The sequence below is a fragment of the Hemitrygon akajei genome, chromosome 14 (genome assembly GCF_048418815.1).
Source record: "Hemitrygon akajei chromosome 14, sHemAka1.3, whole genome shotgun sequence".
Taxonomy (NCBI): domain Eukaryota; kingdom Metazoa; phylum Chordata; class Chondrichthyes; order Myliobatiformes; family Dasyatidae; genus Hemitrygon; species Hemitrygon akajei.
Genome location: NC_133137.1, coordinates 25,478,829 through 25,500,717, shown reverse-complemented (window position 1 = coordinate 25,500,717; position 21,889 = coordinate 25,478,829). Strand labels below are relative to the sequence as shown.

Below are 21,889 nucleotides of genomic sequence, written 5' to 3'. Positions count from 1 at the left end.
TCCTTCATCTGTCTTACGTCAGTTCTCTTATTTCTTCAGATTTTACTCTTTTTAGCTCTTTACAACGGTATTAATCCCGCTTTAAACATCGACATTGCTTGATCCAAGTATAACATTTTGCAAGATATTGATCAATTGTAGACAGTCGGAACGTTGCAATTCTAGACTGTGTTTAAGATACAAACACTAATTCATTTTAAAATATATATTTCTTCATATACGAGATCTTTTGGTCTCCATGCTGATGAAGCAGATTTTCTTTAATTTATTTTAAGGACCTTGGAATTCCTAAATTCGCGCTCCAAAGTCTGGCCTACCTAATTCCTTTACGATTACTTAATTGTAAATTTTATTTCCTAGTAACTGAAATACAAATAAAGACCCGAAAGAATTTTGTTAATCGAAACTCACTTCAATTTGATAATAGCAGGAATAACAATTTCAAGCAGGGACGATTTAATTATAAAGCGCTTTAGGGACGCAATGCACTTGTGAAACGAGCTTCGTTTTTATTTTCCACTTATAAAATATTTCGATTAATTTTCAATGCAGTAAAATTTCAGTAGTCAACCGTGCACTTGTCTGGGGAGACCCTTCGGAGCATCATGATTACTTTAGATTCACTGAGGCGGAATAAAATGGTTCATGTGTGTGTGACAGAAAATGCTGGAGGAGCTCAGCAGTTGGGCAGCATCTCTGGAGGGGGGAATAAACAGCCGACGTTTCGGCCGGAGACCCTTCGTCAGGACTTGCCTGCTTTAATGCAGCGTACGACTGTCCTTAGATGGTTATATAACCTTGGCCAGTCGATTCTGTCGGAAGTTGCAGACTGTTAGCGCAGCGCCAAGACCCGACGTGCCTTTGTGGCAACTTCGTAAATCTTTGCGAGCGCCGGGCGCCGATTCGGCCACTTTCGGAAGGGGAGCCGAAGCCGGGGCTCGGGCGACTCGTTCTGCGGTCCACCCGAAGGTGACGTAGGCAGAGTTCGCCGTTGGGTCGAAACCGATGACGAACACACACAGAATGAAGTCGGCGGCGCTGATGCTGACATTTTAACCAATAAACCGCCAAATGGTTGAGCGGGGTTCCTGCTCGGAAGTGGAGGAGGGATATGACCGCTTTCATTGTGAGTACCGTACTTGGTGCAGGCTGAGCGGGCAGCGGGCCAGCGGCCTAGGAGGCATTCCTAAAATGGCGGGTATCCCTTCCAGCCACCTTCACATGGGTTTTAGTTCTCTTAACTCTGGGCCACCCACTCAGATCGTCAGCCCGCCCTGGTGACCTCTTGTCCACTCAGTGTCTCCCCAGGTTAAGCAAATTTACGATTGCCCTGGTGCAATCGCAGGGAAGTCTGCAATCCGTGTGTAGTCGAGCCCCCTTCTTGCCCCGCAGGCAACTCCCGGCCATCTGAAGGACCGAGTTTATTTAGCTTAAGATGTTCTTGTAGACAACAGAGACCACATTGGACGTGTGTGAACATAACGTGAAATCCTCAGAGTTTTCGTATTTTCGTAATAAACGCATAAAAAGCAACTGATGCAGCATTAGGTTCCCTGGAATGTGGGATTGGTCACGCGGTACACGGAGTTATAAACAATTTTGGAACCTTTTGGTTTTTGTTTAAATTCAGAGCAAATTATTTTCCTCAAAACTTAATCCCTGGAATTCATTTTTATCGGCTTATTTGTAGTTCGGCCAAGTAAAGTGCACATAACGAATGCATTGTGTGTGAAAAGTTTGGTCATTTAACAAAGCATTATGGCTAAGTGCAGTATTGCATTGCTTTGCAAGTTTTAACCGTAATAATATTTATTAGCTTCTTAGCAACTTCTAAATTTGTTAGAAACTAACAAATATTATAAACACTAAAAAGTCTGCGGATGCTGGAAATCCAAAGCAACACACACGCAATGCTGGAGGAACTCAGCAGCTCAGGCAGCATCTATGGAAATGAATAAACAGTCGACGTTTTGGGCCAGGACCCAAAATGAAGGGAGAATGCGCCAGAATAAAAAAATGGTGGGTGGGGGAGGAGGATATCTGGAAGGAGGTAGGTGAAGTTAGGTGGATTGGAAAGATAAAGGGCGGGATAATGAGGAATCTGATAGGAGAGTGGATCATAGGAGAAAGGGAAGGAGGTGATAGGCAGGTGAGGAGGTCAGAAGACAAAGTGGAGAATCGAAGAAGGGAGGGAAATATGGAATATAAGGTGTTGCTCCTCCACTGTGAGAGTGGTCTCATTGTGGCACAAGAAGAGGCCATAGACCAACATGTCAGAAGGGGTATGGGAATTGGAATTGAAATGTTTGGCCACTAGAAAGTTCTGTTTTTGGCAGATGGAGCAGAGATGCTCGATGAAGTGGTCCCCCAATTTACGATGGGTCTTGCCAGTGTAGAGGGGGCCGCATCGGGAGCACTGGATACAACAGATGACCCCAGCAGATTCACAGGTGAAGTGTTGCCTCTCCTGGAAGGACTGCTTGGGACCCTGAATGCAGGTGAATTGGCAGGTGTATCACTTAAACTGCTTGCAGGGATAAGTGCTAGGAGGGAGATTAGTGAGAAGGGATGAACGGACAAGGAAATCACTGAGAGAGCAATCCCTGTGGAAAGTAGAGGGGAAATTAAGGATATGTCTTGTGGTAGGATCCCCTTGGAGATGGCAGAAGTTGTAGAGGATGATGTTTTGGATGTGGAGGCTCATGGGGTGGTAGTTAAGGACAAGAATCTGATTCAGAATCAGTTTTATTATCACTGGCATGTGACATGAAATTTGTTAACAGCAGCAGGTCAATGCAATACATAAAATAGAAGAAAAAAATATTAATCTTATTCAGTACACTTTAAACAGTATACGTATATTGAATAGATTAAAATTGTGCAAAAATCAGAAATGCTATATATTTAAAAATGTGTGAAGGTAGTGGGAAGGTGGGATGAGCATGGATGCAAATTATTTCCCCCATTTGTAACATCTCTGATTAACAACATCAGAGTTCTGGCCCACCTTATTTGTAACGCCCTTCACTTGGACACATCAGTGGTGTGGAGAGGGGAAACTTGCAGCTTGGGCAACTTCCAGTCTTCCATAAAAAAAAACCTTGCCCAGGCTTGCGCCCTAGAAACTTTCCAAGGTGCAAATCTGTGGTCTGTCGAGACTAACGGAGGCCTACTACTATTTTTGACTTCATGTTAGTGAAACTAAATTTCACATTTTAGCTGAATTCTGAGGGAGCTCGGGGAGGGAAGCAATCCTAGTCATATCAGTCCTCCTTTCCTTATATCAGAAGTTATTCTCTATCACCAATAAATCAGTATCAGGTTTATTACACTAACCTATCAACTGTTTTTCTCACTCTCTTTTGTTCTCTCTTTCCTCTCCCTCCCCTCTCCACTCCCTACCTCAACTACCCTCTCCTCCCTACCTCAACTCACTCTCCTCCCTCACTCGCCTTCCTCCATCTCTTGCTTTCCTCCTCTCTACCCCTTCTTCCCCTCTACCACCTCCCACCCCCACACCCTCCCTCCCTCCCCTCTCGTTCCCCACTCACAATCCACCCCACTCACGATCCCCCACTCTCGATTCCCCCATTCACTAGCCCCTCACTTTCCCCTTTCCCCCTCCCTGCCTCACTTCCCCCTTCCCCTTCCCCTGATTTCCAACCCTCCCACTCCCCACTTTACCCTTCCCCACCCCCCAATTTCCCCCACCTTCCTCCTCCTCCCCCTCCCCCACCTTCCTCCCCCTCCCCACCTTCTTCCTCCCCCTCCCCACCTTCTTCCTCCCCCTCCCCACCTTCTTCCTCCCCCTCCCCCACCTTCTTCCTCCCCTCCCCCCCTTACTTCGTTCCCCATCTTCCCTTCCCCACCCCCTCCCTTCCCCCACTTTCTCCTTCCCCACCTTCTTCCCCTCCCCACCTTCTTCCCCTCCCCACCTTCTTCCCCTCCCCACCTTCTTCCTCCCCTCCCCCACTTACTTCCTCCGTTCCCCATCTTCCCTTCCCCACCCCTCTCCCTCCCCCTCCCTTCCCCCAGTTTCTCCTTCCCCACCTTCTTCCCCCTCCCCTCCCCTCCCCACCTTCCCCCTCCCCTCCCCTCCCCCAGCTTCCCCCTCCCCTCACCCCACCTTCTTCTCCCTCCCCTCCCCACCCCACCTTCTCCCTCCCCTACCTTCTTCCCCCTCACTTCCACCCCTCCCCCTTTCCACTTCCCTCTCACTTGCCACCCCCCTCAGTTCTCCCTCCCTTCTCCCCCTCATACTCTTCCATCCTTCACCCACTTCCCCTCCTTCCCTCACTTGCCCCCTCCAACCCTCCCTCCCTCTCTCACCCCATCCTCCCTCTCTCTCACCTTTCCCCCTCGTCACTCTCCCACTCTCCCTCTCTTTCTGTCCCCCCCTTGTCAACAGCTATTATGTATTCCTCAGCCCTTAGCATATTCGGTTGCAAATCAAACATCTTGAATATCCTGACTTCCATTGCTCCATCTCAATCAAATATGCATTTACTACTTTGGTTCTGAGATTTGTAATATTTTTTCTTCATTCTCTCTTACTGTGCTTCCTTTTAAGATGATGCCTAAAATCTACATGTTTGACTGAAGCTTTAGTCATCTGTCCTGATGTTTAAGTGGCTTAATAGAGATTCCTATAAAGCACAGCAAGAATTTTTTTTAATGTTAAATGTGCTTTATTACTTCAATTTTTGAAATATGGTGCAAAGATAAGATTGCTTTAACTGAATGTATGCAGTATTGAATTAACGATCATCTGTGGAATTCAAGGTCAAACCTGGAAGTGGCTTCTGTTGGATGATTCTGTTCACTATGCTATCATGATGTAAGCAAAAATCAAATTTCACTCGAATGCTGCAGTGATTTTTTGTGCATTGGCTGCACCTTTAGTGATTCTGGCACAGCTGCTGTAGGTACGAGGGGAGTGTATTATTGATTGTTTGCACAGTTGCTGATGCAGTGAACATTTGCTGCAGTAGTGGATTTTGCAACCTTGAGCACAGTGCAGTATTGTTCAATTCATGTCCTTGGAGGCTGCTTCAGGCACAGATTTTCTGTGTGCATGTCATGGTCTACTCTGTATTCTATGATGTTTTATAATATTTTGCAATCTAAAGAATGTATAGTACTTAATTAATAGTTAATCATATGTCACTTTCCACCCCCATTTGGAGGCTGAAGGGCAGGTGAGCAGCACCCCTCCGATCTATCACAAATGAAGTGCAGATAAAACATTATCTCTCAATGTAAATTTAAAAGTAATAGCTCTCTAAGTACTTCAAGTTTTAATGTGCTGATTTCTCCTTGGTGTCAAAGTACAGCCCTGAAACAGGCCCTTTGGCCCATCAAATCTGTGCCAAACCATTTAAACTAGCTACTGCCATTGACCTGTACCGGGATGTAAATCTAGTCAGCTCCATCTTGGGTACTAGCCTACTAAGTACCCAGGACATCTTTAGGAAGCGGTGTCTCAGAAAGGCAGGGTCCATTATTAAGGACCTCCAGCACCCAGGGCATGCCCTTTTCTCACTGTTACCATCAGGTAGGAGGTGCAGAAGCCTGAAGGCACACACTCAGCGATTCAGGAACAGCTTCTTCCCCTCTGCCATCCAATTCCTAAATGGACATTGAATCTTTGGACACTACCTCACTTTTTTTTAAACATACAGTTAGTATTTCTGTTTTTGCGTGTTAATTTATTCAATATATGTAAATTATTTATTTATTATTTATTTAATCCTTAAATTATTTATTTATTTTTTTCTCTCTGCTAGATTATGTATTGCATTGAACTGCTGCTGCTAAGTTAACAAATTTCATGTCACATGCCGGTGATAATAAACCTGATTCTGATTCTGATCATAGCCTTCCATACCCCGACCATCCATGTGCCATCCAAACTTCTCTTAAACTTAGAATTCGAGCTCACGTGCACCACTTTTGCTGGCAGCTCGTTCCATACTCTCACGACCTTCTGTGTGAAGAAGTTTCCCCTCATGTTCCCCCTTAAACATTTCATCTTCATGAAATATTATAGATAATTGGTAGGGTTTTCCTTTAAATTAAATAATTGGGTGTATCATTAAGTTTTAAGTTGATAATAACTATCTCAAAAATAGGGAGAAACCAGAGATATTAACGTCAGATATTTGATTATACAATAAAGATAGTAAACTAAGAAAGCATCATATTCAGGAAGTTCATATGGAAGAATTTTTAAATACTGCAATTTAATTGTATTTGATATTCTTGTGTCTAAATGAGAAGGCTTTGAATTAAGACGCATCACAGAATTTGAGCATGTAATCTAGAATGACATTCTGATACTATTATTGGATTGTGTTTCTTAAATATTAAACTAAGACCCCAAGCAGTTATGTAAAAAAGAACCTTCCTGCTAATATTTGTTTAGAGGATTTTCCCATAATATTTTGACCAGTGCATGTCCTTTAACTAATATCATCTGGAACAAATTTTCTGGCTGTTTGCTCTTCGTTGGAGCTTGCTGTGTATTAGTTTGAGTGTAGTATTTGGCTATATAAAAGATTGCTTTGGGTATCCTAAAGATACTTTGAAATGAAAATCCATTCTTTCACAATTTATAAATAGAAAGTGATCAATTCAATTACCAGAAAAGTGAAGGCATCTAGCCCGATGAATTGTCCTTAGTTGAACTTTAGCACAAATGTTATGGCATTCTGATTCTGTTAGGCAATAATTATGCAGTATTCTGGATGTGGGATGCACTTAGAGAGCAAAGAACTGAATCTGTGACAAATAGATGAAGAAATGGCCTTCAGCGGTATTCAGAAAGAAGGATATGTTTGCAAATCTAGATGAGGCCTCAGTCTGACAAAGCATTAAAAATAGTATCAATGCACTTTGAATGTTAATTGAATCTTGTAACGAGCAGTTCAGGATGAGGGCAGCATAGTGTATAGCAGAATGCTTTATAGCACCTGCATTCACCAGGTGGGATTCAATTCCCACCACTGTCTGTGAGGAGTTTGCATGTATCCCATGACTGCATGGGTTTCCTTCAGCTGCTCCAGTTTCCTCACACATTCTAATGATATATTGTTAGGGTTAAGATTAGTGAATTGTGGACAACCTGTTTGGGTGCTATAAGAGTAGAAACACTTGCAGAATGGTGCAAATGGTGCTTTTCATTATATGGTTTGATGTACGTGTGACAAATAAAGATAATCTTTAAAATAATTGATTTGAACTATTGTCAGTTTGAGAGTGGAACAATTTCTCAAAGGGGAATTTGTATTTCTGTATTTTTAAGCTGATCCATTTTTATCCCAATGTGGAAATTGTTGAGGATCTGACAAGGATCTTTGTGTCTTTAGCAAAAAACGAGGTCTTGGAGGACTGGAAAGTAGTAAATGTTGTACCTTTGTTCAAGGTGGGGAATGGAGATAATTCACATAATTATAGACCACTGAACCTCATGTCAGTGGTGGGGAAGTTATTTATTTTGTAATTTATGTCTTTGCACTATACTGCTGTGGCAAAGCAACAACTTCAGTGTCAGCCGTAATCCACTGGATTCCAATTCTGCCATACGTATGCTAAGAGTTTTTGTTTGAGGTGATAAAGCAATTTGGTAGGGGTAAGACAGTATGTATGTGGACTTCAGAAAGACATTTGATAAGGTCCTTCATAGAAGATTGATTCAGAACATAAAGATGCATAGGATCCAGTGTGAATTGCAAGTTTGGGTTCTGAACTGGCTTGTCCATATGTAAATTAAAATTATTTTAAAATTTGTTGTGTTCTCTCCTGGTTCAGCTCAGAGTATTCGCAAACAAAGGAGACAACACACCTGTTCAAGGCCACAAGTAAACGCCTTATTAGAGCTAGCACAAATTCAATACAAAAGGAAAAAAAACAAATCTCTATAACATTAAGTAGTAGCAGTACAGAAATCAAAATAATACTCATCATCCTCTAAATGAGCTGATTTGCAGAATGTTGACGGACTGTCTCTCTCCCCCCTCTACACCCCCCTCTCCCCCTCCCCCCTCTCCCCCTCCCCCCTCTCCCCCTCCCCCCCTTCCCCCCTCTCCCCCTTCCCCCTCTCCCCCTTCCCCCCTCTCCCCCTTCCCCCCTCTCCCCCTTCCCCCCTCTCCCCCTTCCCCCCTCTCACCCCTCTCCATATTATCTTCCTAGCACTAGCTACCTAGCCTAAAACAGAACTCTTCTCCCTTGCTCCAAGAAGATTTATTCCCTTCAAAAACCCCCTACACTGGTATCTTTCCATGTATTTGGTACCTGCACAATGACTTCGCCTTTCTCAGAAAAACATGTTTTTCACCATTTTCCACTGTTACGGCTGTAGACTTTCTCAAAACTTTGTTGTAGTCTGGTTCTCTTGTACTTTCCAAAACAATCCTACTCCAAGCAAACACTATTTTGTCTTCCAGACTTCCACTTTGTTTTAGCATATACCAAGGAGGAATCACATTTAACTTTTTTCTTACACCATAAGAAGTGGGAGAGTAGGAATGGAAGGCTGATACTCTAGCTGGAGGTCTGTGGTCAGTGGTGTTCTACAAGGGCGGGTGCTGGGACCTCCATTTCTGATAATTATCAATGATTTGGAGGAAAATGTAGACGGGTGGATTAGCAAGTTTGCAGATGACACCAACATTGGTGGAGTTTGATCTATCCAAAATACAGCAGGATACAGATAAGTTACAGATATTGACAGGTGTACAATGTCCTGTGTATGTTACTCAAAATGGCTTCTTTGGTTTGTTACGAGTAGGAATGCTTCTTTGTCTGATAAGTGTTTCTCTCGCCGTTGTTTCGCTTTAGAATGGCTGATATGGTAATTGTATTCATTTATTAATCAATGGGGAATGTTATTGTGTTTTGTGAGGCTGGGAACTTGGGGGAGGGGTTGCGCGGGCTTGTGGTGTGAAGGGAGTCGGGAGGGAGACGCCGAGGAAGGTGGACGTGCGCTCGGAAGACCACCGGGGAGTCCGAGGTGGAAGACGTGGAAGTCGGAGGCAAGCGACGAGGGGTCGAATGGTTCGATGGTTGAGCTCCAACGAGTGCACTAAACTGACTGAACTTTGGTAAGTTGGCGCCTTTTGTTTTTTTCCTTGTATATATATATTGTATTGCCTAGTACTCTTTTAATTTTAGTCAACTCTTTAAAGTGTATTTCATAACAGTATTTGTTGTGGGTTTGATACTGTTGGCGGGCGCGAGGCATAAACTCGATTCTCACAGCACCTGCGTGTACGGGAGGTGGGTTGGTGAGTGGCTGGATCTCCTTTTCCCCTAGACATATACCAGCCTTTTGGGTAAGTGTTACATTTGTGGGGTGCTCGTCCCGGATTGGATTGTCGGGGCTGTGGAATCGCACAGGCAGCAGAGCGGAGATGGACAGAGATAAGATTGTTAGCTGGTGCGAATTTGAAGGTGTACCGGTGCAGTACGCATGCGTAGTGAGCGGAGTGGATTTTCGAGTTTCGGGAGACGCGTTAGTGCGGGGGTTAAGTTTGGTGAAGGGTATGAGGCAGGTAGAATTGGTAGCTAGACGGTGTGGTAAAGAGGTGGAGTCTAGCTGGGTGTTGGTTAGTACGAGTGCTGACGTCAGGACGTTGGAACTGCCGGCGACGGTCAGTGTACCGGGGGAGGAGGGGCTGTGGGGGCTCCACCCCTTCTCCAAGGATGAGGCTGAGGAGACATCGGAGGAGGAGCTAGAGCTAGAGGTGGACCCCCGAGAGGTGGCCGTCACTAGTAAAGGGAGGTGGGAGGAGAGAGTCGTGACTAGGCCCCGCCCCCCAGGTAGGGTGGAAGCCTCGGAGCTGGCAGCCGCACTTAACTCCCTGGTGGGAGTGGCCGAGAGGCCACGGCTGAAGCTGGGGGTGTTCTCCGGAGCCAAGCCTACTCCAGACGGGGAGGTGGACTATGAGACCTGGATCGAGCATACGTCCTTGATGTTAGAGGAGTGGCCAGGCTCGGAGGAGGAGAAGAGGCAGCGATTGGTGGGAAGTTTGAGGGGTTTAGCAGCCAAAACAGTTCGGGAATGGAAAGCTGAGAAGCCTGGGGCCTCAGTGGAGGAATGTATAGAAGTTTTGGAGGGAGCGTTTGGGTTGTCAGGGGAACCCTGGCTGCTTTTAGCAGAGTTCCAACGCCTGGAACAATGGAGAGGGGAAAGCTCTCTGAGTACATATTTAGAATGGAGGGGATGCTCTCGGGGCTGCGGCGCCGGGGGGTAGTGAAGGTGCCTGACGTGGCTAGCATGAGGATGAGTCAGTTATTCAGTGGCTCTCTGGAGGAGGACAAGGTGGCGTGGACTATCCGGCAGGCTTATAGGAAAGGCCCCCCCTCCATCGTTTGGGCAACTGATTAGAGAGGTGCGGGAGGAAGAGAGAGCGTTGGGGCGGAGAAGGGGCGTGGGCCTACGGGAGCGATCCTCAGCGATACAGGAAGTGGTGGCTGGGTGGAGGAATGACAACCCACCGGGGAGTAGAGAACCCCCTCTGGAGGGGAAGGACAGGGGAGGTACCCACTCTCAGGGGCGACCAGTGCAGTGGGTTGGGAGCGGGAGTCGTCCTGGGAGAGGAGGGGCGGCAGGCAGCGTGTGCTTTAACTGTGGGAAAGAGGGGCATTTCAGGCGGGACTGTGGGCGGCCGAGGGTGTGCTATAGCTGTGGAGAGGAGGGACACTTTAGGTGGGATTGTGAGAGACAAGGAGTTCCACGGAGGACAAGCCCCCCTGCGACTAAGGTGTCGGGAAAGTGTCGGGAAGGTGTCGGGAAACTTAGGAGAGGCTCAGTGAGGGAACGGACTGGAGCCTCTGGAGGAACATGTTCCCAGAGATCAGCCAGGGGACCACCGGGTGCCCACGCCTCTATTCCGGATGGGCTGGTAGGACCCTGTGCAAGTGTGGGTCTACGGATAGAGGGAGTTTACGCAAAAGCCGTTCTTGATACGGGATCGCAGGTGACCTTATTGTACTGGTCTTTCTACAACCAATATCTAAAGCATTTGCCCGTAACCCCATTTGACGCCCTGCAGATTTGGGGTGTGAGCGAGGGTGACTACCCGTACGATGGGTACCTGTCGGTGAGATTGGAGTTCTCGGAGGGCGATGTGGGAATGTCCAAAGCTATTGAGACGTTGGTGTTGGTGTGTCCTGACCCGGTGGAAACCGGTGGTGCTGCCCTCCTGGTGGGGACTAACTCCCCCGTTGTGCGACAGCTCCTGGGAGCTTGTAAGGAGAAAGTGGGGGAAGACTTTCTGGAGACCCTCTCGGTGCATCCAGTGTTTCGAGCAGTGTTCGAAGAAGGGGTTGCCTCCCTAGGGCTGGACCCGGAGTGTAAACGAGGGACGGTGTGGTGTACGCAGGCGAAGCCCAAGGTGATCTGACCCGGGGAGGTAGCACTAGTGATGGGGACCCCCAGATTCCCAGGAGTGCCGACGGGCGAAGCCCTGTTAGTAGACGCCCCGGACGATCTTGAAGGGGAGACACGATTTCCAGTGGGGGCGCTGGTGAGGGCCCGAAGTGCAGAGACCAGGGGTGGTACATGCGAGGCATATAGCTGTAAGTGTCAGGAACACCACGGCAAGAGAAATCACCTTTAAGAGGGGAATGCCACTGGCACATCTGTTCCCGGTGACGGTAATGTCTAGCGCACCAGTGAGGACCCCTAACAGGGAGGGATTGGAGCATCAAAGGGAGCTGGCCGCTGAAGTCTTTAACTTCGGGGATTCCCCTGTGTTGCCGGAGTGGAAACACAGACTAGTGGAGAAGATGCTGAAGATGGAAGCTGTTTTTTCTCGGGGCGAGTTTGATGTTGGCTGCTCCAAAAGCACTTGCCACACCATCCAGGTGACGGAGGACACCCCGTTCCGAGAGAGATCCCGGCGGCTGGCTCCGGCAGATGTTGAGGACGTGCGGCAGCACTTGTGCAAGTTGAAGGAGACCGGAATCGTAGCTGAGTCCCGAAGTCCTTATGCGTCCCCAATAGTGGTGGCACGGAAGAAGAATGTGTGTTGACTACAGGACGTTGAATCGGCGAACTGTCCCTGATCAATATACTGTCCCAAGAGTCGAGGATGCGTTGGCCTGTCTGAGCAGAGCGAAGTGGTTGAGTGTGCTGGATTTAAGAAGTGGGTTTTACCAGATCCCGATGAGTGCGGGCGATAAAGAGAAGACTGCTTTTATCTGCCCGCTGGGGTTCTTTCAGTTCGAACGAATGCCCCAAGGCGTATCGGGAGCCCCAGCCACCTTCCAGAGGCTCATGGAGAGAACTGTGGGGGATATGAATCTGTTAGAGGTGCTGGTGTACCTGGACGATTTGATAGTGTTTGGATCGACTTTGGAGGAACATGAGGAGAGGCTGTTGAAGGTGTTGGGCCGGCTTAATGAAGAAGGGTTGAAGCTTTCCCTGGACAAATGCCAGCTCCGCAAGTTGTCGGTTAGCTATGTTGGCCATATCATTTCGCGAGAGGGAGTGGCTACTGATCCAACCAAGATAGAGGCCGTGACCACCTGGCCGAGACCCTAGAAAGTGGGCGCTCTGCGCTCATTTTTGGGGTTCTGTGGGTATTACCGGCGATTTGTGAAAGGATACGTCAAAGTGTGTCACCCGTTGACTCAGCTGTTGTGTGGCTATCCCCTGGTGGAAAAGAAAAGGACGGGGGACCAGAGGCAGGACGCTGGAGGATTCTGGAACCCGGCGGAACCTTTTGGCTCGAGATGGGATGATCAATGTGAAGAGGCGTTCCGATCTTTGAAAAGGGCACTGACCCAGGCCCTGGTGTTGGCTTTTGCCGATCCCCAGAAGCCATATGTGCTGCACACGGATGCCAGCCGAGAGGGTCTCGGGGCTGTTCTGTACCAGGAACATGGCAAAGCATTGAGGCCAGTAGCCTTTGTCAGCCGAAGCTTGTCGCCATCGGAGAGAAACTATCCCACTCACAAGTTGGAGTTCCTGGCGCTGAAGTGGGCGGTGGTGAACAAGCTGGGCGATTACCTATACGGAGCCAAGTTTGAGGTGAGAACGGATAACAATCCTCTCACTTATATTTTGACTTCGGCGAAGCTGGATGCCACAGGACATCGGTGGCTGGCGGCCTTGTCGGTATATGATTTCAGCCTGAGGTACCGCCCCGGAAGCAAGAATGTTGATGCGGATGCTTTGTCACGTTGGGAGAAGGACGAGGAGTGGGAGAGTGTCCCTGCCCCTGGAGTGAAGGCGATGTGTCAGTTTGCTATCACCGTGAAGGCCGAGGGAAGAGGGAGGCTGGAACGAGCCGTGGACCATTTGGGGGTTTTTGACGACGCCATACCCCTAGCTTACTGTGACCTGACCGCACTGACTAAACAGTTGCCGGAACTGAGACCGGGGGAAGTGGCAGCTGCTCAGCAAAATGACCCGGGCATTGGCACAGTGTGGTGAGCGGTCGAGAAGGGGGATGGGGCGTTGTCTGAGAAGGCGAAACACCCATTCGTGCCTCTGTTGTTGAAGGAGTGGTCTCGGTTGAAGTTAAAGAACCAAATCTTGTACCGGGTAATGGCGCCTCCGGACCAACCCCACTGTTGGCAACTGGTCCTGCCGGAGGAGTATCGGCAGGCTGTACTCCAGGCCCTACATGATGATTCTGGACACTTGGGGGTGGAAAAGACCTATGGATTACCCAAAGACCGGTTCTACTGGCCCCGGATGAGGGGGGAAGTCGAAGAATACTGTAGGGGATGCAGTCGTTGCATCCGGAGGAAGACCCTGCCCGCGTTGGCGGCTCCACTGTCGCACTTGCAGAGTGCGGGACCTCTGGACTTGGTATGTATGGATTTTCTGTCGATTGAGCCTGACACCAGCAACACCGCAAATGTCTTAGTCATCACCGATCATTACACTCGCTATGCTCAGGCATTTCCCACCAAGGATCAGAAGGCGACGACAGTGGCGAAGGTGTTATGGGAGAAGTATTTTGTTCATTACGGCTTTCCCAGGCGAATCCATAGCGATCAGGGGCGGGACTTTGAGAGCCACCTTATCCATGAATTACTGACTATGCTTGGGGTTGAGAAATCCAGGACTACCCCTTATCACCCCCAGGGAGATCCGCAGCCAGAGAGGTTCAACCGGACCCTGTTGGATATGCTCGGGACACTGGAGATTGGGCAGAAAAGCAGGTGGAGTCGTCATATTGGACAATTGGTTCACTGTTACAATTGTACTCGCAATGATGCTACAGGATATTCGCCCTATTATCTGATGTTCGGGCGGGAAGTGAGGTTGCCCATTGACTTGTGTTTTGGGGGTGAAGTGGGTGAATTACCTGGGAAGTCCCATCTAAAGTATGTGTCCGACATGAAGAGGGAGTTACAGCGGGCATATGAGTTGGCCGAGGCGACGGCTACCAAACAAAATCAGAGGAATAAGATGTGGTATGATCGAAAGGTGAAGTTTGTTCAATTATTGCCGGGCGACCGGGTCCTTTTACGGAATTTGGGACTCCCTGGTAAGCACAAGTTGGCAGATCGATGGGCGGCCAGCCCCTATGTAATAGAGAGCCAGATGCCGAACCTGCCAGTTTACCGGGTGAAACCTGAGGATGGGAAAGGGCCTATCAAGGTACTCCATCGGAATCACCTGCTGCCGCTGGGTCAAGCGGTGCAGGTGGATAAGGAGCCAGAGTGGGAGGTTACGCCTAGTACAAGGACTCTGCGAGGGCGCGGAGAAAGGGAAGAGCCTGCTGCTGAAGAGCGGGGACGGGTCCCTCGCCCGGAAATGGCTACCGATTCGGAAGAGGACGACTCAGATGAGTGGCCCCGTTCCCATTCGCTGGTGCTCCAGTACCAGGAGAGGAGGCTCCTGGCCCTTCCCATACTGAATTGGGTGAGAGGAGGGAAGGTCTTGAGGGTCAGATGGAGAGGCCGCCAGCATTGGTGGGAGAGAGGGTGGAGTCCGAGCGTGAGCCAGAGAGATCTCAGGTGAGGGAGGACCCCCGTGAGGAAGGGGGTGAGGGTCTGTCAGGTAGACCTGGGGTGTCCGAGACAGTGGGTTCGCAGGTGAAGAGGGAGCCCAGTGGGGCAGAAGGGGTATGGAGATCTCAGAGGATTAGGCGCCCCCCGGAGCGGTTGACATATGTGGTACCAGGAGAACCGAGTGTGATTTCTACTGCTCTGGGTAGTTATGTCACTGCTTTCTGCACCTGGGTTGGGTTTTGTGTGTTGCAAGAAGCTTTGGGGAACTCTAGTAATGCCATGAGGGCATGACATTTGCTGGTGGGGAGAGAATGTACAATGTCCTGTGTATGTTACTCAAAATGGCTTCTTTGGTTTGTTACGAGTAGGAATGCTTCTTTGTCTGATAAGTGTTTCTCTCGCTGTTGTTTCGCTTTAGAATGGCTGATATGGTAATTGTATTCATTTGTTAATCAATGGGGAATGTTATTGTGTTTTGTGAGGCTGGGAACTTGGGGGAGGGGTTGCGCGGGCTTGTGGTGTGAAGGGAGTCGGGAGGGAGACGCCGAGGAAGGTGGGCGTGCGCTCGGAAGACCACCGGGGAGTCCGAGGTGGAAGACGTGGAAGTCGGAGGCAAGCGACGAGGGGTCGAATGGTTCGATAATTGAGCTCCAACGAGTGCACTAAACTGACTGAACTTTGATAAGTTGGCGCCTTTTGTTTTTTTCCTTGTATATATATATTGTATTGCCTAATACTCTTTTAATTTTAGTAAACTCTTTAAAGTGTATTTCATAACGGTATTTGTTGTGGGTTTGATACTGTTGGCGGGCGCGAGGCATAAACTCGATTCTCACAGCACCTGCGTGTACGGGAGGTGGGTTGGTGAGTGGCTGGATCTCCTTTTCCCCTAGACATATACCAGCCTTTTGGGTAAGTGTTACACAGGAAAATAGCAGATGTTTTATCTGGGCAAGTGTATGGTGTTACCTTTTGGAAGGTCAAATGATAGGAGAAAGTATAAAGCTAATGGCAGGCCTTTTGAGATACAGATGTCCATAGTTCACTGAAAGTAGGTACACAAGTGGGTAAGGATATATAGCATGCTTGCCTTCATTGGGAGGGGCATTGAGTACAAGAGTGGGGAATCGTGATATAGCTATATAAAGTTCAGTCACACCACGTTTGGAGCATTACGTGTAGTTCCGGTCAACGCATTATAGGAAGGATGAGGAGAGAATGCTGAAGAGCTTTACCAGGATGCTGCCTGGATTAGAGGGCACATATTTAAAGAATGTTTGGAGAAGCCTGGGCTGCTCCCTGTAGAGTATCATAGCTTGAGGAAAGACTTATATGAGAGGTACAGATAGGTAGACAACATTTTTTCTCCAGGGTTAGAATATTAAACACCAGAGGACATGTTTTTAAGGTCATGGGGTAGTTTAAATGTGATATTAAGGGCAAGTTTTCTTACACAGACCAGGGTGTGTACTTGGAATAGGTTGCTGGGGTAGGTGTGGAATCAGTCAGTTTGGAGTTTAAGAGGCTTTCACATGAATGTGAAGTGAATGGAGTGATATGGATAATAGACAGGAGGAGGACATTTAATATAAATTGGCATCATGGGTTGAATGGCCTGTCCAGTCTGTACTATGTTTAAACCAGTCTTGTTCTTGTGTAGCTTTGTAAAATCTCCTCTCAATTTTCTTTAGTTCATGGAGAGAAATATTTACTTCTTTATTCAAAAGATCTAGCTGAAATCTCTCTCTCTCTTTATACAACCATTTGAATAAATATCTTCTGTGCTTAATTTTCCATATTAAATTGGTAGCTGTCTGCCCATGCTATCAGCTTATTCAGGTCCTTAGCTTACCATACCTCTGTCTGATATTATTTGAAACTTTACTCTACACATCCATATCAAACTCATTAATATATTTCAGGGATAAAAATCCAGTCAGAAAAACTGCTGTTTTCCACAGGAAATCGTTTTTTGCCCCTTAAATCATGCTGTCCTTGATCCATTTACACCATAGGCCTCAATTTTGCTGATCAGCTCTTTATGTGGGTTTTTGTTACCCATATAGATTTTCAGAAATCATTTGTCATTTGCCATGTTCTCTTTGTTAATCTTCTGTCAGAAGGTCAGATGTATTTGGAATATTCTTCCTTGAGGGACACTGAAAGCAGTTGAAAATAATTCAGAAGATGTGCAGCTCTGATGGTTGATGTGTTGTCACCATGCGAGGAGACATTGTCAGTGCGCTGTTGATTGCAGTTAACAGCGCACTGACACTGTCTCCTTGCATGGTGATGAAATGTTTGCAAGTAAGTTGCCAAGGTTGGAGAACAACTCAACTCAATTTGAAGCAGTCTTTGAATTTTGAAGGCAGAGATAGAATCTTAATAAACAAGGAGGTGTAGAGGTTGCAGAGTGTAAGGGGGAATATGGAGTTAAGTCATACATCATGCAAAAAATGCTGCTAGGTTACCAAATCTCTGCTAACCATCAAACATCCAATTATATTTAACCCTACATTCACCCACATTTCCACTAACCCAGATTCTAGAGGCCAGCCTGTCATCTCACAAAATTTTGGGATGTGGGAGCAAATTAGAGCACTTGCAGGAAATCCACTTGAGCAAACCACATTTAAGTTAACTATCCTTTCTGTTTTCCTCCTCTGTGTCCTTTTGATCTTCCTCCTGCTCCTCTTTTTGTCATTTTAACCCCTCCCCATTCACCATCACCTATTTTTGTCACCCTCTCCTGGCGCCATTCACCTACTTCCCATGAATTTACCCACCTGCTGTCACGTCCTCTTACCCCTTCAGGTGCTACTTCCATCTGTCTTTCACCACTCCCATAATGCTTCCCGTTATCACTTTCCTTACTTTATCTGATTCTGACACAGGCCTTGTGGTTCTGTTAACCATCCTTGAGCAGCTGTCTCCATTTTCACCTGCCCTAGCCCTCCTGGCTCCAGTCTGCCTCCCCCCATCTATCATTTTCCTGTTCCTGTCTTCCAACTCCACCCCCTCCCCTCCCTCTCTTCTACCTGTCTCAATCTCTGTTGTCCTTAAACTCGCACCCCTGCTCCCAGTCTACCTACTACCATTAGTTTCTGTCTCTGTATTGGTTATCATCCCTCTCCCTTAGTTCCAATGCAGGGTTTTCATTCAAAATGCTGGCAAATCCTTTTCCTCCCTTCACAGATGCTGCTCAGCCTGATGAGTTCCTCCAGTAAACTGTTGCAGCAGATCCCGGCATCTGCAGTCTCTTGTGTCTCCGCACAGCATTAGCGGTCAGGATTCAACTCTGTTCACTGGAGCTTTAAGGAAGCAACTCTGTCAGTAAGTTCAGATCAGCCATAATGTCATTCAGTGGCCGAGCAGACTTAAGGGGGTACGTGACCTGTTCCTGCTCTCAGCTAAATCTGTCTTTATATGTTACCTTGTGACATATAATAAGTTCCGTCAAACCTGATTTGCCTTTAATTCAGACTTCTCCAAAGGCCTTGGAATTTTGTTCCCCATAAGTGAGGTTATATTTGTATTAATGTAAAGTTTTATAATTTATTTGAAGTTTGGTTTTATTTCCTTGGTTACTCCTATGTGGGAGTTTTAGTATAATGCAGCATAAGCCGTTTTCTTGATGTATTATTTCTTAGAGAGCTGGCACCATTTCAGCTGGCAGGAAACTCCTCGATCAGCAGTATAATGTATCCTCCCAAGAAATTGACAAGCTTTGTGAAGTATCTTTTCCATACCCACTTAATTGTTAGTTTTTGTCCCTGAAGCAATCGTAATTGTATGGACAAGCCTGAGAGGAGACTACAGATGCTTTGACCATAGTTTCTCATCAGCGGTGATAGGTTTTCCAATTTTCCACCTTATTCACTTATAATTTTTTGCACATCCTGTTAAAGATGCTTTTTTTCATTCCACAAAGAAAAACTGATGAGGTAATGTGACCAAAAATGTTTTAAATGTCTATATTAAAGCATTGAACCCTGACTGATTTGGCTACAGAATTCGACTAAAATCTTAAACAGCTGTCAGCGCACCTCTTGAGTACTTTATCATGTGTTCTATATATGATAAATATGAAGCAGTATTTCAATATTGATGATTCAAGTTTACGACTGGTGTTATGACATTCTTTATCATACAGCAGCCAGGCGTGATGACAAAGAGAATTAACTTCTGAATCTAATACGAAACAGCTCAATGTTTTCTCTGAATAGATGGTTGAAGTTAGGACCAAATGGTTTATTCATCCATTATTCATCCTATAATTTACCTATTGGTGTGTTTTCCAGTCATTTTTGATACCTGAATGCTGTCAAGACAATGACATTACTGTCTTAAATCATGGATTTCTAAAGCAACACACACAAAATGCTGGAGGAACTCAGCGGGTCAGGCAGCATCTATGGAAATGAATAGAATTGAGACCCTTCTTCAGGACTGAGAAGGAAGGGAGGAGATACCAGAATGAAAGGATGGGAGTGGGGAAGGAGGATAGCTGGAAGGTAATAGGTGAAGCTAGATGGGTGAGAAAGGTAAAGGGCTGGAGAGGAAAGAATCTGATAGGAGAGGAGAAGAGGAGAGTGGACCACAGGAGAAGGGGAAGGAGGAGGGACCCAGGCAGAGGTGATAGGCAGGTGAGAAGAGGTAAAAGGCCAGAGTGGGTAATAGAAGAAAGGGGGGGGGGGCGATTTCTTTTTGAACAGAAGGAGAACTTCTAGCCTGTCTCCTGGTACTTGCTTGAATATCTTGTTTTGGTTCATGGGGAATTTTTTGCTAGGATAATAGCATGATATGTGAACAAGCAGTGTCGAGATAAAGAGATGGTGAAGGTCATGTTCAAATTTTACAATGGTGGTTAAGAAACCTAACTGCAATTAGTTAAATAAAGTTTAAAATGGGAAAAAATAGAAGATTCTATTAGTGGTAGCAACCTTTATTTTCTTTAAGATTTCATTTTCATGAAACATGATTTTCTAATAATAAAGTGGAAATTGACAATAAGCTGTTGTGCATGGGTAGCCTTAGAGATCAGGTAACTGGATCAAGGCTTCAAAAAGAGAAAGTTGATGTATCACTAGGCAAGGTAATCTGCAGCTAGTTATGGAAATTACATTATGACAAAAAGTTGAACTGGATCCAAAAATGGATTTAAACATCTTAAAACATCTGATCTGTCCTGAATATTTGTTATGAACCTGTGGTTGGAGGAAAAATACATTTGTTATGACATATGTCCACTTAAATTTATTTTCCATGCAAGCGCCATCACTTTGTTTTATGTTTGTGCAGGCTTTAGGTTTAAATCTCTAAGAGTAATGTTCTCCCTACTACCTGTCAGGCAAAAAATCATGCTATTCTCCCCACTCCAGTTCACCTTCCCAATAACTTACTGCATTATCACCTTGCAACGCTTTTCCATATGTTGTAATCTATCTGTGATTATAGCTGAAGAATTCACTCTGCATAGTGGAAATCTACATGTGTCATGAATGTCATTTTAATTTAAACGTGAGCTGACATCTGTCAAGAGTTTTTCCTTGTTTGAAAATTGACATTGACAAATAAATTTAAACTTTTTAGTTTTGAGACTAACTTTTGACAAATTAGCTTTGCTTTTGTTGGTTATGGATTTGTCTTATGCTAAGTGGAAAATGTACTATAAATGAAAGCTTTAAAAGCCACACAACACACACAGAATTCTGGAGGAGCAAGTTCCTCCAGCATTTTGTGTGGGTTGCTTTGATCGGGGGCCACCAACCTTTTTTGCACCACGGACCGGTTTAATATTGACAATATTCTTGCAGACTGGCTGAAGGGGGAGTGGGGGAGGGGAGGTGTGGGTGTTAATCATGACTGGAATATAGGTGATAAGTCAACTATAAGTCATTTATAAATGGCTAATACACTCAATTTTGTTTCTAAAAGGGTTTATCTAACAAATTTAATACTAAACACACAGCGCATATTTTCCTCGTGTGAACATATAAAGTTATTGCAACACACCAGTGAGAGGACAAGGTACGGGCCAGAGGTCCCTGTGCCAGGACTGCGGTGGTTGCAGTCCAGAGAGAGCGACCGACCGAGCGAATAATGCGACAGGGCGCATGCTCGCCCCCCCTTATAGGTAGGTGGGATCTATCGGCTGACAAAAATTTGGCTCGAGGGATGACTTTCAGTACATCGCAGCGAGGTAGCTGCTCTGCTACATACGAAACCCTGAGCCTGAATTAGGTCGTCCGCGAATATTTTAGCACCAGTTCCCCACGAACATTCGGTGTGCTAAACAGGTTTAGAGGCGGCGCCCATCTGTCCGTGCTCCAAACCAACCAGGAGGCATGCTCCAGGCGTGAGGCGGACCTGAGGCCAACCAGTGATTCCTGGTGTGAGGGTATCACTGCATTTAGGCGACTGATGACCTTGCATGCGTTCAAGTTCAACAGTGGGCGTGACGGAATGAGGAAAGATACAGCTGACTCTTATCGTTTCATATTGCCAAATCGTATTGTTTCCTCGCTGCCGGTAGCACATGCTTTGTGGCCCGGTGGTTGGGGACCACTGGCTTTGATTTTTAGCATCTGCAGATTTTCTCTTTTTTAAAAAGCCACTTACTGATATAACACAGCCTGTAAGCAAGACGGTGGTAGGCAAATATATTAAAGCATTATAAAAGAAATAAACCTTTTGTTAATAGCTATTATGAGAAAATAAAGATTATGTATACAAAACTTGAAAAGTTAAATACTGTATACTTTGTGAAAGAGTGCCATAATCTGCTTTGAGTTAGAGAAACTTACAAAATGGCAGCAGGTTTATAATCTTGGCATAAAGGAAATCTGTTACATTTTATGTTCATGAAATATTTGAATATATTGTTACGTATGTGGGTTATGACCGAAGGGAAAAA

General features: G+C 46.2%; 1 protein-coding gene across 3 annotated transcripts in view; it reads left to right on the top strand.

Annotated features, from left to right (window-relative positions):
* The first annotated feature begins 907 nt into the window (after positions 1–907).
* LOC140738432 (uncharacterized) overlaps positions 908–21,889 on the top strand; it is an 83,037-nt gene continuing 62,055 nt past the window's right edge. Inside the window, exon 1 of one of the 3 annotated variants that reach the window (XM_073065714.1) lies at positions 908–1,126. In XM_073065714.1, coding sequence (XP_072921815.1) covers positions 1,112–1,126 — 15 coding nt within the window. In that variant the 5' untranslated portion in view covers positions 908–1,111. The remainder of the gene's footprint in view (positions 1,127–21,889) is intronic. The other 2 variants (XM_073065715.1, XM_073065713.1) reach the window with 2 other exon arrangements.